Genomic DNA, 19474 nt, shown 5'->3' with positions numbered 1-19474 from the left:
AAAAAAGGACCGGTCCGCCACCCCCACGGCCTCACCCCCCGCGCGCCTCCGTATCATCTCTGCAGGACGAAGACTAGCTGAACATGCTTCGCTACACACCGTAGCTCACCGGGGACCATTGCTGGATCTACACCTAACATCCACTGTAATGATACCAAGTAGAGTAGCGTATCTAGTCGATACTACTGTGATTACGGCGATATTTTCTGGCATCACAACATCTTCTTTCGTTTTTTTAAAATGTATATTATGTTTATAAACTCAGGAAATATGTCCCTGGACACATGAGGACTTTGAATATGACCAATGCATGATCCTGTAACGACTTGGTATCGGATTGATACCCAAATTCGTGGTATCATCCAAAACTAATGTAAAGTATCAAACAACAGAAGACTAAGTGATTGTTACATTTTAACAGAAGTGTAGATAGAACATGTTAAGAGAGAAAGTAAGCATATATTAACAGTAAATGAACAAGTAGGTTAATAATACATTTTCTACCACTTGTCCTTAATAATTTTGACAAAATAATCCAACTGCATATGTCAGCAGCTAAATTAGGAGCCTTTGTTTGCTTACTTGCTAATAAAAGACAAGTTGTCTTGTATGTTTACTATTTTATTTAAGGACAAACTTGCAATAAGAAACATATGTTTAATGTACCGTAAGATTTTTGTTAAAATAAAGCCAATAATGCAATTTTTTGTGGTCCCCTTTATTTAGAAAAGTACCAAAAAGTATCAAAATAATTTTGGTACTGGTACCAAAATATTGGTATCGGGACAACACTAGTCTGGACTTTACGGTAGTCCCCGAAAATGATGCGTGACCTCGCAAGTTTGTCTATCGCCCGCAACTTCCCTGCGCATTTCGGCCAATCACGCATGTTTAATCAAAACTTATGTTTGTTTCTTGTGAAGACGAGGCAGGAAAAGCAACATGTAACAATACATCAACTTGTTATTGCTCAAACGGCACAATTGTTGTTCTCAGAACTACTTCCAGTTCCTGTCTTCGGTGCTAAAGCAGTATATAAACATTTAGCATCAGACTGGCGTCCTCGCTTTCTAGTTTACATGTACAATTTTAATATTTATATATTTATTTCTCATATGCAATGCCAACATAGCAAAATCACAGCATTTACATGACGGAGATGTTGATGTGTGATGATAATCTCTCAGCGTCTCTCGTTTACAAACAAAAAGACCGCTATATATCACTGGCAACAGTTGACAAAAGCTCTTAACGTGTGAGGGTAAATATGTTGGAAAATAGAACAATGTTTAAGATATAATTCATCTTTAGTTAAAAATATTAAAACAGTGAAGTAATTTGAGAATGCACACTTAGTATGTGCTTTTAGTGCCATCCAATGTGTTATTTTAGGTTTGCGTGGTATAAAACAAGTAAAATATCAATTCACTATTTGTTTTCCAATTTTTGTTGAACTCTTGTGCTTTTCGAGGTTAAGATTACAAAGGAACTATAAAAACAATGACAACAAATTCATGAAACCAAAAGTTGAGTCAATCCATCCATTTTCTACCGCTTGTCCCTCTAGGGATCGCGGGGGTTGCTGGAGCCTATTACAGCTGCATTCAGGTGGAAGTCGGGGTACACCCTGGAAAAGTTGCCACCTCATCGCAGGGCCAACACAGATAGACAGACAACATTCACACTCACATTCACACACTAGGGCCAATTTAGTGTTGCCAATCAATCTATCCCCAGGTGCATGTCTTTGGAGGTGGGAGGAAGCCGGGGGTACCCGGAGGGAACCCACGCAGTCACGGGGAGAACATGCAAACTCCACACAGAAAGATCCCGAGCCCAGGTTCGAACCCAGGACCTTCATACGCACTAACATATGTTTCTTATTGCAAGTTTGTCCTTAAATAAAATACTGAACATACAAGACAACTTGTCTTTTAGTAGTAAGTAAACAAACAAAAGCTCCTAATTAGTCTGCTGAGGTATGCATTAACATATTGTGTGATTTTCCATTCTATTATTGTCAACATTATTAAGGACAAGTGGTACAAAATGAATTATTAATCTAGACTTTGGAGGTGGGAGGAAGTCGGAGTACCCGGAAGGAACCCACAGTCATGGGGAGAACATGCAAACTCCACACAGAAAGACCCCGAGCCCGGGGATCGAACCCAGGACCTTTTACTGCAAGGAACACCCACTAACCCCTGTACCACTGTGCTGCCAAGTTGATTCAATGTTATAAAATAATCAACAAAACGTTGCAACTGTTGCAGCAACTTTTTGAAAAAGATGCAGGGAATTCAGCCATTTTAGGCCGCAACAATCACTTAAAAAAGCCTGCAAAATAATGGAGGGACTGCATACCACTGCAGAGCGACTGGGCAGCAGCGCAGTATTCCAACACTGTAACCACCCCAAACACACCTCCAACTGACAAAAGCCTTGCTAAAGAAGCCAAGGGTAAAGGTGATGAGTGATAAAGCATGTCTCTAGACCTAAACCCTATTGCGCATCTTTGGGGAATGCTCAAATATAAGGTAGAGGAACACAGGGTGCAACATCCACCAGCTCTGTGATGTCATCATGAAGGAGTGGAAGACAATTCCAGTAACAACTTGTGAGGTTTTAAACACTCCATACGCATGAGAATTAAGGCAGCTCTAAAAAATGATGGTAGCCTAAGAAAATATTGAAACATTGGCCAGATTTTTTTACATTTTCACTTTACATTAATGGCTGTGTTGAGTAACTTTAGGGCATGGGTGTCCAAAGTGTGGCCCGGGGGCCATTTGCGGCTCGCAGCTCAAGTTTTTTTGGCCCGCGGCATATTGTCGAAATAAAATCAGACAAAAAAAGAACAGTAAAAATGTAAGCATAATAATAAGCAATTATGGTAGCTTATTTTAATACTAATAATTAATACGAAGCAGACACATTGTTTTGTCTGTAAATTTATGTCTGTTTTAGATTCTTTTTTTTTTACAAAATAAAATATCAAAACGGCCCCCGAATGCTTTGACTCGTCAGTGTGCGGCCCTTTGTGGAAAAAGTTTGGACACCCCTGCTTTAAGGGGTGCCAATCAATTTACACTGTTAAGCAACAAGCTGCACACAGCTACTTTACATTGTATCAAACAGCAATTTCTTCAGTGTTGATATAATAACATATTTGCAGCAATGTGTGTGGTGTGGGCACTTCTGTGAGGTACATACATAATGCATGGTTGTAGACAACCACTACACACTATACAGTGCAGTATATCAGTGGACACCCTAAGTGTACAACATTTGTGGCAAATGGAGAAGCTCAATTTTGAATATAAATAACTTAATCGAAAAGTTGTCAAATTGATTATTAGCTGAGTTGTTTCACATTTATCACTACATTAAAAAAATGACTTCATATGATCCTAGATATATTGTTATTTTACTAATTAATGTGGAACTTTTAAGGTTGAACATAGTTCCTTGAACCCTGCTCGACTCCATATTGTTTGTATGTTAAGAAGTTTCAATAGGAAACATTGTAAAGTGAAAAATTATGCTCCAGGGATAAACTGTCATAATTAGGATACCTTTATATATAGTACAGGTAATGTAAACGGTCATCCAAGCGTAAAACTAAGTTTGATGTCGTAAAATAAAAATAACAGTGACTGAGTATGTAACAATATGAACATTTCATATCACGGTTATCATTATCATCGCTGTATTGTTGAATGTGTTTAAAAAGTAAAAAGTAATACACACACTAAAATATTTTGACCAAGTAAATTAAAATAAAATAGATAAACACAGTGTTACAAAAATGTTGCATGTTTTGTATTTTTTATGCTTCACTGATAGTGTTTTAGTCTTAGTATTTTATTTGTTTTATGGCTGAGTTTTTGTCGTTTTAAATATTGGTTTGTTTCACTCTGCTCAGAGAGCACAGCTTGTAGGTTCAATGTGCACAATTGAATATCTTAGTTGTTCAGACAGCAATGTGTTTATACTACCGGTAGTTTAGATTGGGGTATGTTATTCCTCAACGGGGAAAGACAATGTCTTTTGTTTTCACGATAGTATTTAGGATAGTTAGCTGGCGCCTTTTAGTTTCGCAAGTTTATTAAAATGCAGTTATCAATCCCAGTTTTTGATAATTGAAAATATAAAATAGTAATAACAACCGTTATCAGTTTTACCGCGGTTATCATTAGTACTGTTTATCCTTACATCCCTAGAGGGGATGCATGGTGCAGCATTTAAAGAAGTTTCCAAATGCCAGTTCAGTCAGTCGAGTTCATACAAGGCCTTTTCATCTTAACTCAAATCGCGAAAAAAGAAAAGAAAAAGAAAGATAAATAGTGTAATCACCGAAACTTTACAAACAGGGACAATTATTGCGCGTGCCTCAGAGTAGTGTCTTCACATTAAAACTAAACATAGATAATTTAGCAGAAGACGTTCCGATTCTCATCTCGACTTATTGTCGGTTTAGCCATATTGTAATGACATTCCTTGTTTGACGATTTCCTCACAATTTTCCTCATTTCCATCAAACATATCTTTTTGTAGTGACCAAACAAGCAAAATGACACACTTATGGGACTACAGTGGTACCTTAGTTTAACTTAGGAGTGTTTTGAGAAAAGAGCTGTCTCTTGGTTAACGGTTATGGTTGACGTTGTCATGCCACATGCCACAGTGAACCCCGTAAAATCCGCTCACACAACCGGTTTTACTTGCTAGCATTAGGCATATTGCTGGAGATAGACATAACTTAGTTTCTCCAAGAAAGTGAGTGTGAATGCAACGTTGATTTGAGATACAAGTGTTTTAAGTTAAAAGCTCTGTATAAGTTGAGGTACTACTGTAATCCGTTAGAGTTGTGTGACGCTTGCATATATTTAAAAATTGTACAACCATTTGGACGTTCGAATTAGGAGGTTCCACTCCCTGTCTGAGCAAACATTTGTGGAAACACTGTATTTTGCGTATGTCATGACAAAGACATTGAGAAAAGCAAAAAGGGCATGCAAAAATCATTGACACACAAGTATTTGCAGATGTGAAAGTGTATCTACAAGTGTGGCCTGTCCTAGTAGCCGGTCGACAGGCACATGAAGCTCAATGACAGCCGATGCAAGCAGGGACACGAAGCGACTCCTTGGATTTAAAGAGCACAAGGTTGTCTCGACTAAAAGCTTTAAAAAAACAAAAACATAAAAGGAGCAAACCTGATTGGCTGGTGCTGTTGCTGCGTAGGGGACACTTGTGGCGGGAGAAGTTGCTGCAGAGATACTAGCAGGCGTAGCACTGTACATCATGGGGACTTGTTCAGGAAGGGGAACCATGAAAGCAATGAAAAGGCAGGTGGAGCATTATGGTAACCATAGCGATGTGTTTGTGTGTCTTGCCAGGCTAATACAAAATGATGTTAGCGGCGATGCATTACTGGGTTAGATAGACCCGCAGCTGGCATGAGATCACGCAGTGAAGCAAGGCAGAGGGGAAAATATAAAGGGAAGGCTAATAAGAAGTTTGTACAGTTAAGACGTTTGACATCCCAGAAGCAAAGACATGTACAGCAACACCACTAAATATTAGCACAGCTTTTCAAAGTAATACATTGAACTTTATATGTAAAGTCTCCTTACTAAACTCATCAAGCATGTTGGTTACCAGAAAAAGTAGACATTCATTTAACTTAATACGTAAATACATGTTAATGAACAATTTTAACTAAACTGAATGTTTATATTTTGATTGAATTAAAATCACTATTTTGATATTTCTGCCTTAATTCACATGATGCCAGTTAGGCACTATATACAATACAAATACAGCTGAAATGACCTCTATGATAGTGTCAATGAAAACTACATTATTTTTGTTTTAAACAGCTCTTGTATGTTATGCCATTGCATTGTGTCGGTGTAACTGATTAAGTGGCTGGTGAGTGTATAATTATACAGTATACATTACAAAGCTGTGGTAATATCTAATACAAGATTAATGCCATATCACAACAAGTGGATGTATGTTACAAAACAAAACAGTAAACACAACACTGAAATAAAATGAAGTGATGTGTGTGTGTCGTCTGGATTGCAATATCACTTTTTCCAACTGCGTGTATGACGGGAATGATCACAGTGATGGTGCAAAAGCTTCACCTGTGTATCACAGACTATGAGACAAGGTAAGGAACTTACCGATGCCATTTGCAGGAGTCATACACAAAACAGAACCTGTGTGTGATAAAAAGAAACAGAAAATGAATGCCTCTTAATACCAGGAAACTAATCTAAAGATTGCAGACACATTCAAACAATCTGTTTTTGATTTTACTGGCTCAGAGTGAAGACAAATAACGTGCAAAGCAAAATACTGCAGAGTGGTCAAATAAGCGGTTGCCATGCCAACTAAAATGTTGCTAGGTAGCAGCCTTCATTCTGCTGCTGAATGTCAGCATCTGTTACAAGACAACAAAGTCATGATGGTAAAGAGCACTCATGGTTGATTAAGTTCATTAGCAAGGAGCAAAGTCATTTCATTGGGCCTGTGTAGTAGTAGAGAGGCAAAGTCATTGGAAGGCATCGACATGGACATGACATTACAGTATGAGCACAATATAATAAGTAACAACACAATGTCAAGTTGTTCTTTCTAAGTCTAATAAGTAATAACAAAACGTTAGATTGTTCTTCTTAAGTAGATGTAGTTAAGCCTAAATCAACAGCGCCTACGCTGGTGCTATCTGTTTTACCTCAACAATCAATTCTACACATTCTGGACCATTCTCAACATTTTACATAAAGTACCACCTCAAGAATAACTTTATTTTGCTACCGCCACTTCCTGTTACAATTTATTTATTCTTTTTTTTTCTAAAAAAACAAAAAACCTGATCTTCCTGCTTACTTGAAACTGTTTAATAATCAATGTTACAGATAGCTGATTCTCAAATGGGGGTACTAGTACAGTGTTTTAGGGTAATTTACTTTATTATACCCACAAATAAACTTGTTTTGCAGGCAGCAAATCAAGGCATCCATTGACATACAAAGGTACCAAAAATTAATTTTTACAATAAATGAAGCAAAACAAACCATTAATTAATGTTAAGAAGAATGTTGATTACATGAAATAGTGAGTGAAGCAGGCTGGATAAACCGACAAAAAGCAAAATTGTATTTAGTTGACAACTTTATTACCTAATAATCTCACAGGCTATAGCAAAAATAGAGATGGCTTCATGTTAATGGCATACGTAGGAAACCTGTTTACTATATGTAGTTATGTCACCATAATGTACTTTCGCCCTGATCTACTATTATCTAAATATCACCTGCTAATAGAGTGTACAAGCTATAAATGTGCGTAACATTAGTGGGTGCCGGTGATCAACTAAGACTGCGTGTACAATTGATAAGAAGTGCAAAAGTGGTGCAGACTGCCCTATTTAAATGAGGATTTTGCGTTTATACTGGCCGTACTCTTTTACTGCAGACCCATTACATCATATGCTCCAACCTGTCGTGTTTTGTTATGTTGTGGAAAATGCAGCGCACAACTATAATTTGTACCAACCTTTCTAGAAGCGCAATCTAGACAAAAGAACATATTTTTGGCACACCAAAGGTGCGCTCTGGGAGGGGCCAGGGTGTTGTGATGGTGCAACTGGAATGATTCAGCCGAGAAAATGCATGTTGCAAGAAGTTCTTTCATAGGGATATACCATAAGAGATATATTAATAGCATAGCTCCTATATTATTAATATATCTCCTATGAAAAAAACTAACAGCATTAAAACAAAATGCTATCAGACACCAACACAAATCAATTGAATTAATTTTAATCAGCCCCTTAAATCATCCAGCAGTTATAAAATGGCATTGCTGAACTGACGATATGTCTAATATTTTGATCTATAACAGGTCAAAGTCCGCACACGGACGGAGGATTCTCCTTTCATCATCTATCATTGCAGAGATCGCCTCCTCAAAATGACTGACATTTGTGCGTAAGTGTTAGTTTGCATGTAAATTTGTAATGTGCTAAATATAGACGCAAAACAGTTTCCGGCTCGATAATTCACATTGTGGCCGCTAAATAATCATATTTTCACCTCCTCCTTCCAGTATTGTGGGTGCTCTGAAATCAGCATACTGTATATTCTGTATGCTTAATGGATTGCACTCGCTAATTTGATCATTTAAGAGATGCAATCCTTAGTACACAAGCTTAGCAGATCAACTATGCGTGTTTGCATGTGTTTTAGTACACGCAAACATTTAAGCACATCAAGCTCTTTGTTGTCAAACCTGCTCGGTTTATTTGCAAGTTGGTTCTGATCGAGGTCAGATTGTTCTCACCACGGAGAGCTTGTTTGGAAGTGTACCAAGATTAACTCTTACAGATAGTCTTGGACAAGTAGTTTAGGTCCACACTCAAATCCCACACCTGTTCACACCTGACCAAACACAATTGTACCAATGGTAAACTAGTGGTTGATTATAATCGAGGAAAGTCTTGGCATCCACAGCATATTGTAAATAACAATTTACCTGCAGGGTAGAATGCGGCCGTTTGCTGCTGCAGTTGTGTGTTGGCCAGAGCCTGCTGGTAGTGCAACAAACTGGGACTGAGCAGTGCGCTTGCCCAGTTGCTTTTGTCCAGAGCTTGTCTCTTTGGTAGAGGTTGCAGGATGCTGTGGGGGAAGCCCTGACAGGGTTGTGGGAGGAAACAAACAAGACTTATTTAAGGCCATGTTCTTAATATATGGTGTGTAATTTAAATAAAAGAATAGTCAAAGAAAACAACTAGACAACAAATGTGACTGTTAATTACACAACATGCACTCATGGTTTCAGGATACAAATACGAATGGAAATATTGTATCACGTTAAATTTTAAGATCCCATTGTGACACAAATGAGAACTACAGGAAGCTCACAATGACAGAACGAAACGTTATTACAGTATCATTAACTAGCTACATGCAAAGCAAAAGGTGAAAATACCAGGTCTACAGTTGCCTCGAGGGGTCGCTTCATTGCTTTGGCAGTCGACTGAGTCTTTTAAGAGCGGACAGCGAGCACATGATGGCAGTGGGCCAATGGGGTTCAAGCGTATTAACATACAGCAAGCAGAGGTGCATCATGGGGGACAGCGTTGTGCATAGATGAGAAGGGGAAAACAAAAATAAGCTGAATGTAGTATACCACATAAAACACAATTGTCATGCACAGAAATCAGAATGTTCCATTATTGAATATAACATGTGCAATTAATCAGTAGCTTCTAGAGTTCTCAACACTGTTTGCAGCTTTTAATAAAATTATTTACGCATACGGATTAATATTATGTAGTGGGAAATGTGATGAAAAACTAAGGTTACACAAATGTTATTTTAAACATCATGGCACAACAAATAATATACCTAGCTGTGTTATAACAAAGGAAACAATGGAGCATATGTGTCATATTTGTTTGGTTAAGAAAACATACAGGAAGTTATCCTTATAAAGAGCCATGCAGTAAAACTATAACACAAGTGACATGTAAAAATGGTTTGAGTTATACACAGGTGATCTATGGAGAACATCACACATAACAAAGATCACAGTTTACTTCAACAATTTTAATTAGATCCTACATTTAGTTTACAGATTAATATAAATAATAGCTATCATTAAACATGAGTGAAATAAACTCATCAATCAGTAGTCATGGATAAGGAAGGATACGGGTGTCTTACCACGGCTGCAGCTGTGGCCTGGGCCGCCATGGCACTCTGATGTTGACTGGACTTAATTTTGGCCTGCAAGTGCGCGGGCGGGTGGAAATACTTGCACTTGTCCCGGGTGCAGCGGCTCTTGATGTAGTCCATGCAAACAGTGACAGTGTTGTCGATGGTGTCAATCATTGGGCTGTCGCTGGGGTGGGCGAAGCGGCAATCTGTCTCCCCTCGGGCGCAGGTTCCTCGCTGGAACTCACGGCACACCTGCAATTAAGAAAGCATTAAGGTGTGCGCCATAAAATGAGACCATTTATGTCTATGTATTGCGTACATAGACATACAGTGAAATTTCGAAATCCAAATTTGAGATAGCGCTGGGCGATATGGCAAAAAAAAAAATGATCACGATTAATTTTTCATATCATCCGATCTCGATTAATATCACGATTAAAAAAAATTAAAAAAGCGGATTGTCCCGTGCATATATACCGAGTACCGCATCCCTACTGCAGTATATTGCAACAGCTGACAACTGTCATTTTGTTCATATATATAATTGTGTTTACTAGAAGTGCAACAGTACAGGTAACCCATGCTATGGTCCGTACCTGGTTTTTGCTCGAAAGGAGTCTTCATTTATCACTCTAAGCAACGTTTTTAAGTTTTACAATATACCTAAAACAATTCACACTTACTAAACCGTCCCATGTGTTATGTCTGTAGGAGTGTTTTAATGCATATAATGTATGGAAGCTAGCATCATTGGCATTTACATTGCTAACACGTTTACAAGAGTCTGTGTTAGTATTTTTTATAATTTGTTATTCTTTTTGTATTATTTCAGTTTCCTAAATTCACCAAAACGTCACCGTGGAGTTATTGATTCTGTTTAGCGGATTGGAGAGCTAGCTTCCGCAGCTTGTGGGTCCATAACGATGACTTCTGTAATGATTGATCAGCCGTTTTACTGCCGTGTGACATGTAAATAAACATTTACAAAATCTTTCGTACTGGTTTATATCTGGGGTTTATAGTCCGTTTGGTCTAATATATATGTAAAAAATATTTTTTCTTCTAAGATTTGGTGGGTGCGGCTTAAATAGCCCTGAAAATACAGTAATAGTTTTTTAAAGGCCAATTTGAACTTTGGATGGATTATTTGGATTTTCCCTTTTTTTCTATGGAAACATTGCTTTAAAATACAAATGAATTAATTAGATGTCAATGTGTCCTGCTCTGCTGTACCTCCAGTTTGTCAGAACGCTGGAGCTTCTGTGAGGGGGAAGAGGAGGAAGAAGAAGGCGAACCCTGAACTGTGACAGGAGAGTTCCCTTGAACAAGAACCTGGTTGCTGGGGAGGATGTCTGTGGGAACCAGGCTCATGCCGTGGCTCAGGGGTGTTAAGTATGAACCGTAGCCCAGACCAGAATTTGTGCCAAGACCCTGTGTAGGAGGAAATGTTGTTTGTGAAGTGAGAAGACAAACACAAGGTGGAAATGTTCTTCCTCCACAGGAACCATGTAGAGTACTTACCACAGTCTGTAGACCGGCTGTCGGGATCATCAGCTGCATCTGCTGGGCAAGCACTGCAGCCGCTGTCTTCTGCTGGATCAAATTGTTGCGCCCGTTTATTTCTAACTGAGTCTTTAAGTGCGAAGGCGGATGAAGGTACTTGCAGTTTTCTCTAGAGCATCGGCCCTGCGTTCAGAAAACGGGAAAGAAAGTACATTGTTTAATGAAATGTCTCTCAGCACAGACGTTCTCGAGCAAGGTTTCATCATCCGAATAATCAATTCTCTAGGATCATCACCACACTCCTCCACAGTGGCGGTGGTGTCATCAGTGTGCGAACCACAGTGACGTGGTAGCTAGCTAGTTCCCTCTAGTGCTGGCTCATGCTTCACACAATGCAGGGAAATGATTGTTTTCCGAACAGTGAAGAATGAACTAGAACTGAAACTGACTTTTAGATTGAGGCAACTGCAGTTTAGGATAATACATACAGTCAAGTTATGCGGTATATATTACTTAACACATAAGTACGGTAAATTCCGGACTGTAAACCGCTACTTTTTTCCTAAATTTTGGACCCTGCGGCTTATAAAACGGTGCGGCTAATTTATGGATTTGTTTCCGCTAATTGCCATAATGTTTTGTGGTCAATAGTTTACATTAAACCCAAGCACAGGACTGGAATGGTGTGTTATTATTTGTGCTAAGGCGCCATCTTTTGGACGAGTTCGCTGACTGCAGAGGCTGCGAGTTGAAAATGTACTTCCTCTTTTGCCTCAAACCAAAAGTAAAAACAGTTCATTGTGTTTCTGCTCAAAAGGATTCTTCATTCATCACTCCAAGGAACGTTTGTAAGTTTTAAAATTTGACTAAAACAATTCAGTTACCAAACTGTCCCATATGTGATGTTTGTAGGAGTGTTTTCATGCATATTTGTCTGTGCTATCATAATGTAATGAAGCTGACGTTAAAATGAGCTAATATGCTAACACGTTTATGAGTGTACGTGTTAATATTATTAAAGGCATTATTTGTGTATTATTTCCGTTTCACAAACTTCTCCCTAAATTCATTAAAACGTCACTGTGGACTTATTGAGTATGTTTACCTGATTGGAGAGTTAGCTTCCGCAGCTGCAGTGACTTCTGTTGTTAGATCAACCATTTTACTGCCGTGTTACAGACACCATTTGGAAACAATTTAAGTATTTAAATAAACATTTACAAAATATTTCTGTGTAAATAACTCGTTACACAACATATATAGTATATCTGTGGCTTACTGTCCGGTGTGCTCTATAGTCCAGAAAATACAGTAATATACGAGTGGCCCAAAAATGTGGATAACAAAATAAACACTACAGAACATGAATATATACTAAGGTTGCAAGATATAGACTATATACGATATCAATTTGGTTGACGATAGACTGCTTTTAACACTAGTGTTATGTATTGTGATAATGGATGTTGATGACACATTATAGCTGTGTCGGTGTGCCCCGCAAATTTGACAAGAGAATCAATGCATCTTTAACGCACTGTAGCGTCCTCACTAGCAGGCTGACTAAATGTTCCTCAATCCTTGGCGACAAATAAACTGTTTTCTTACAAGTATGATTATTACTTGAGGACAAAGAACAGAAAACCATGCTACACTACACACCGGAGGAGGATACAATAAGCCATGCTAACTACTAAGCTAGAGCTCTTGAATGTAAATAGATGTGGGCGTATTGAAAGAAATATCAAAAGTAAGTATAGTATCAGTATATGGTCGATACCACAGTGATTAGATCAATATTTTTCATTATTACGAAATACTTTTTCGTTTTTGTTATTTTTTACGAACTCGGGAAATAAGTCCAGGGTTTCCCCAACATCGATCGTGGCGCAACGCCAAGGCAAGATTACTACCGTCACACCTTCAAAATAATGTTGTTTTTTTTTTGTGTGTTACATGAAAACAAATGTATGTAATATATTGTATGAATGGATATACCATATGTAGTCTATTATTTATGTACTATTGGCTATAATACATTTGAAACACAGCTCATAAAAATGTTCCTCAATGCTTTATTTAAAAAAAAAAAAAAATGACATGTGCATCTAAATCACCTGTCAGAAGCAATAAAGCTGGTTGCGCACCTAAACGAGTTGAAAACTGGCAAAAGTAAGGAGGGAAATTTAAAATAAAAGGTATTTTAAACTAATTAATGCACTACTTTTTCAGGCCAGTGTCAACTACCCTAAATCTTTTGACATTACTACCGACAACAACGTCTAACTTTACGCTAAGTCAGTCTTCGAACTTCCGTTTGGACATTTTTGTGTGGATGTATGCGTTAGTTAGTCCCTGTGCTTTGGTCGGTTTTCCGGCCACTCCAGTTTCCTCCCACATTCAAAAAATATGCATGTTATGTTCATTGGAGACTGTAAATTGTCCATATGTATGAATGTTGTAGTGAACTACATGAGGCAATTCCTTAAGGAATTGCGTGTGAATGCTCCAAAGCTGAAGTTGAAGTAGAGCACACAATTCCCAAACAGGCTGAAGTTGGAACAGTTTGAATCTGTGGGAATTGTGGAACTTTGAACGTCCCATTGATTTCAATGGGGATTTCCAAAACATTAGGGAATTTCGGGAAAAGCGGGAATTTTTTTGAAAAAAAACTTGAATGTTCTGAATGAGTTGAAATGGTTGGTGTTGGAATTTTTCAAATCGGTCGAGAAATGTTGAAGTAGTAACATGTTGAGTTGAGAAATGGTACTACGGAATATGGAATTTCGAGAAAACCGTGAATTTTTGCACTTCAAAGAACAACTTTGTTTTTGTCCTAATTAAGAGGAATGTTTTGACGGTGGAAATGTGAAAGGAGTAGTCGGCAGAAAAAAGGGTGGAAATAGGGCTTTGGAAAACCAGGAATTCTAGAAAATCCTGGAATTTGTTTTAACTTGGAAAAAGAGTAGTTTAAATTTCCAGTATGGTAGAATGTGTTAAAGGTGGAATGGTTTGAATCGGTTAAAAAATTTGAAAATGGTGGAAGTTTGAAAAATGGCCAATTCATTTTGAATGGGAAAAATGTCCCAGAAAACCTGCAATTCTGGGAAATCTGAGAATGTTTGGAATTTGTCAAGGGAAAGCCCGCGATTCTGGAATAGGCTGAACAGTTTGAAGTTGGAACGTTTTGAATCGAGTGAAAAATGTGGAAGGTTGAGAGCGCCAAAATCTGGAGAAGAAGAAGAAGTTCTCATCTATCCATTTTCTACCGCTTGTCCCTTATGGGGTAGCAGGGGGGTGCTGGAGCCTACCTCAGCTGCATTCGAGCGGAAGGCGGGGTACACCCTGGACAAGTCGAATAATAAATAGATGAATTTTGGTGTAGAAAACCATATGTGTAAATGCTTTGGAACATTCACACAATTATTGTCTACATACAGTATACTATGTGCCTGCGATTGGCCATGCTAATTTGAGTTAGCATGTCTATGAGCTAGTCCATTGTAAGTTAGCATTAAACTAGCGGCGTTAGAACTTAACTTTGATCCTGTGTAATTGTATTGCTTTTTTCCAGTTTATTCCAAATTATATTATTAATCTAACGGGATTCCTACATGTATGTGCACTTCATGTGTATTTATAATGTACATTCTTTAGTGTGGTTAGTTTTACAGTGACTTCATTGTGAAGAATATCAACAAATCACCTAAAGTTATTTTTTAAAATCTAATTCAAAGGAGTGTTGACATATTTGGCAAACTAAATTGCAACATTCAGGGAGGGCAGAATAAAGTTTAGCCTGTGTTACCTTTTAAAGTAAGCAGCAATTGAAACTGTATTGAACAAAGAGAGCACAGTCTATCAAGTCAAATTTCTTGTGTTAAAGCTGATTGTAATTCTGATGATATACTGTAAGAAAACATGTTAATATTATTGTATATTAATGGTATTATTAATAACTAATAAGGGAATAAGCGGTATAAAATGGATGGATGGATGGATAACTAATATTTGTTTTTCCTGGACACAGAAGGGGTTTAAGGGCAAAAACTAAACGATTTGAAGAGCCAATAGTAGGAAATAATTCCAATATTTGAGTATTGTTGGCGGTTTCTGGATGTTTTTAGAGAGGGTATAGTGGGCGCAGTGGAGGACCCCCTCAATCTGTTCACTTAATTGTTAGCTATTTATTTACAATTTCGAATGCATACAAAAAGCTAAGCATGTGTTCTTGTCTTACATAAGGATTGTGAATGATAGACAGCACACCTTTTTCCAATTTGCTAGTATGACTGATCTGATTATTGGTATGACCTGTTACGTCAGGTCATTCCTTGTTTTGTTTTGTGGGTGCTTTTACACTTTTTGGTTCACTTCTTGTTTTGCACTCTTATTTTGTCTCCACTTCCTGTTCCGTATGTCTTGTCCTGCTGTAGCTTCAGCTCTATTTTTGAGCACTCTCATCCTCACCAGTGGGTGATTAGTAATTATGTTTTTCACCGTCTGCTCATGAGCACCTGAGAACTATTTAACCCTCTCTCTCAGCTTAGTTAGTTATTGGATCATTGTTGGAGTTACACAGTCTGTAGTGTTTGTTGTTCTGTTTTTAGTATTTATTTTTTCTGTTGTCTCTCAGTAGTGATGGTCAAATGAAGCCTCATAGGGCATTGAACCACATGAGCCAATTGGTTCGAGAATTTCGCAAAGCTTCAATACATGTTTTGGCACAAGCCACCAGCTGCTGGTGAAATTTATTATTACAAATAGCTGCATCTTAACCACATAAAGTGTGATGCATTGAATTTTTGCATTTGTTATGGCAGTGTTTTTCAACCTTTTTTGAGCCAAGGCACATTTTTTGCGTTGAAAAAATCCGGAGGCACACCACCAGCAGAAATAATTAAAAACGAAACTCAGTTGACAGTAAAAAGTCATTGTCGCAATTGTTGGATATGACTTTAAACCATAACCAACCATGCATCAATATAGCTCTTGTCTCAAAGTAGGTGTACTGTCACGACCTGTCACATCACGCCGTGAGTTATTTTGAGTTTTTTGCTGGTTTCCTGTGTGTAGTGTTTTAGTTCTTGTCTTGCGCTCCTATTTTGGTGGCTTTTTCTCTTTTTTTGGTATTTTCTTGTAGCAGTTTCATGTTTTCCTTTGAGCGATATTTTCCCGCATCTACTTTGTTTTAGCAATCAACAATATTTCAGTTATTTTTATTCTTCTTTGTGGGGACATTGTTGATTGTAATGTCATGTTCGGTCTTTGCTGTCGTCCAGCATTCTGTTTTTGTATACTTTGCAGCCAGTTCAGTTTTAGTTTCGTTCTGCATAGCCTTCCCTAAGCTTCAATGCCTTTTCTTAGGGGCACTCACCTTTTGTGTATTTTTGGTTTAAGCATCAGTTACCTTTTTACCTGCTTTCTGCCTCCCGCTGTTTCCGACTTCTACAAAGCAATTAGCTACTGGCTGCCACTTACTGATATGGAAGAGTATTACACGGTTACTCTATCGAGCTCTAGACAGTACAGACACTCAACAACAACACATAATTTGCAGACTATAATTACTGGTTTGCAAAAAATATTTTTAACCCAAATAGGTGAAATTAGATGATCTGCCACGGCACAGTGGTTGAAAAACACTGTGTTATGGCTCTTGGAAATAACAAGAGATCACAATGAATGTTTGACCGAATGGTTTTGCTAGTTAAATCAAAAGTATAATAAATATATTGTATGTATTATATATGTATTGTGTGTTTGTGTATTTTGCCAACATGGTAGATTCATATGATAGGGCCTGTTGCATAATGCTTTTTTTCTGTCACCTTGATGAAATGGCATAAAGAGGAAGATGACAATATAATGTAACCCAGACAATGATGGACAGAACAGAGGAGAGTTAGTTCATGTTTTTTTGTTTTGTTTTGTTTTAAGTGATTCTGTTTTTTCTTGACAAAACTTCTCTATCTTCCAGCTATTGGTTTCTGGTGGCTGGTTAAAAATGAATAAATACAGAATGCGTTACTTTATTAAACGTAATGTTTACAGTGATAAACACATTCGAGAGCTGCTGTTGCCGAGAATCAAACCCATGTCACGTCTGGAGCGGAGGCCGCATGCCTTCATTGCAGATGTACTTTAATATATCAGAGATATACAAAATGTGCAATTTGCAAATATTAGGAGGACAATGGTGGCTTTTAAAGAGAGGAAGACTGGAGCAAAGGTGCCAAGCAAGTGTGACGTCAGGCTCGCTGCAGCCCTCGCTGTTGGTCGCAAACATGGAGCGACAGCAGTAAAGAGTCTCTAAACACAAGTACAGTCTGTAATAACAACAGAAAAGATGCTAGATTTGTTGTTAGTTGTTTTCAATAAAGCACAAGTCACTAAAAAGATTAAAGAAGTCTTGAAAAATTCTCAACAAAGTACAATGTACAATAAGCAGCGACAGTTGAAAGATGGAGCAACACGATATAGGAAAGTATATAGAGTACAGGCCAAAAGTTTGGACACACCTCCTCATTCAATGCGTTTTCTTTATTTTCATGACTATTTACATTGTAAATTGTCACTGAAGGCATCAAAACTATGAATGAACACACGTGGAGTTATGTACTTAACAAAAAAAGGTGAAATAACTGAAAACATGTTTTTAATTCTAGTTTCTTCAAAATAGCCACCCTTTGCTCTGATTACTGCTCTGCACACTCTTTGCATTCTTTTGATGAGTTTTAAGCACCCCTGTGAAGTGAAAACCATTTCAGATGACCACCTCTTGAAACTCATCGAGAGAACACCAAGAGTGTGCAAAAAAGTAATCAGAGCAAAGGGTGGCTATTTTGAAGAAACTAGAATACAAAACATGTTTTCAGTTATTTCACCTTTTTTGTTAAGTACATAACTCCACATGCGTTCATTCATAGTTTTGATACCTTTAGTGATAATCTCCAATGTAAATTCTCATGAAAATAAAGAAAACACATTGAATGAGAAGGTGTGTCCAAACTTTTGGCCTGTACTGCAGTGTATATGCTAATAACAGGTATGTTTTTAAATCTATGTATAACTTTTTCTTTGCCCTTTTAAAGAAAATATATGCATCACCGGTGTTTGTGCAAATTATATGACAAGGTCATATTAATTATGCTCCTAGCCATGCCCCCAACGCCACATGTATAATGGCAATCTGGGGGAAACCCTGTATCTATTTGTGGATTTGAGTGTGGAATTTTTACAAAATGTCCCTAATGAAGGTTGTCACCACAATGTATGTTTGTTTAGAGGGCTTATGAGATCAATACATAAAGGCTTTAGGTGTCTTAATAGTTGTGACCTCAGGAGCATTGTTGCTAACAATACACACAGAGGGAGGTCAGTAGTGGATGTTTGCCGCTTATGACAGTCATGGGATGCTCATTGCGGGATCACATGGCAAGCGGATGCCATTAGCGCACAAAGCAAAACATCTTGGAGAGCATGGCTACAGGGCCCAATTCTGACAACCAGCCAAATCATAACCATTTGAAACTGAACCAACGTGATCTTCTTACCTTTAGCGAGTCAAAGCAGGCGATGACTCTCCCGTTTTCCACTTGGCAGCTCTTTGGCGGGTGAGCAAATTTGCACTCCTCATCGCTGCGTGAACAATTTCCCCGCTGAAACTGTCGACACACCTCCAGGGTGAGCCATTTTGTGTCTCTTCCCGATGCAAGGTTCAGCGACGCCATGTCAATGTCGATCATAAACTGCTTTTTATTATTATAAGACAATCTCGGTATGCCGAAAGCAGAAGGCAGATCACAGGATTTGGATGTGCGCTCAAAGTCCTCTCCTAAAACAAGCTGATGAGTGCTCCATTAGCTGGAGCGGAAGGATCAGATGGAGGGTCACTGAGGTGGAGATGACCCATCAGTCAGACACCGCCAGTCATTGGCTTTTCTTTGGAAACTCTGCAAGGCTGCTTGCTTTTTCAGACCATTACTTAACTTTGATGGTGTGCAGAAAAGCGGGCCCAAGGTAAGCTGTGATCTTTTCGCTGGCCCCAAGAAAAAAACGGGGTTTCCATGTGCAGCAACCAACTTCTTTTCAAAGGCACTTTAGGTTGGTGAGCTGAAAGACGTAAAAAAAAACGTGATTACTTGCCCATTGATCTTCATCAAGCAAATACAGCTGAATACAAATAAATTAAAGAGTTATTTTCTGGCTACAAAAATGACACAAGAACG

General features: G+C 38.1%; 1 protein-coding gene across 9 annotated transcripts in view; it reads right to left on the bottom strand.

The window, feature by feature from the left end:
* Positions 1 to 19474, bottom strand: part of LOC133664505 (muscleblind-like protein 2a) — a 48043-nt gene that overhangs the window by 6458 nt on the left and 22111 nt on the right. For 2 of the 9 annotated variants that reach the window (XM_062069179.1, XM_062069180.1), the window contains exons 2-7: positions 18800 to 19358; positions 10974 to 11426; positions 9747 to 9992; positions 9010 to 9063; positions 8554 to 8710; positions 6198 to 6233 (exon numbers count right to left, since the gene is read on the bottom strand). In XM_062069179.1, the coding sequence (XP_061925163.1) occupies positions 6198 to 6233; positions 8554 to 8710; positions 9010 to 9063; positions 9747 to 9992; positions 10974 to 11426; positions 18800 to 18991 (1138 nt within the window). In that variant the 5' untranslated portion in view covers positions 18992 to 19358. Of the gene's footprint in view, positions 1 to 5219; positions 5315 to 6197; positions 6234 to 8553; positions 8711 to 9009; positions 9064 to 9746; positions 9993 to 10973; positions 11427 to 18799; positions 19359 to 19474 lie in introns of all 9 variants that reach the window. The other 7 variants (XM_062069185.1, XM_062069181.1, XM_062069187.1 and 4 more) reach the window with 7 other exon arrangements.

This window comes from Entelurus aequoreus, linkage group LG14, assembly GCF_033978785.1.
Source record: "Entelurus aequoreus isolate RoL-2023_Sb linkage group LG14, RoL_Eaeq_v1.1, whole genome shotgun sequence".
Classification (NCBI taxonomy): Eukaryota; Metazoa; Chordata; class Actinopteri; order Syngnathiformes; family Syngnathidae; genus Entelurus; species Entelurus aequoreus.
The sequence above is the reverse complement of the archived record's forward strand: the minus strand, read 5'-3'. Positions and strand labels throughout refer to the sequence as shown.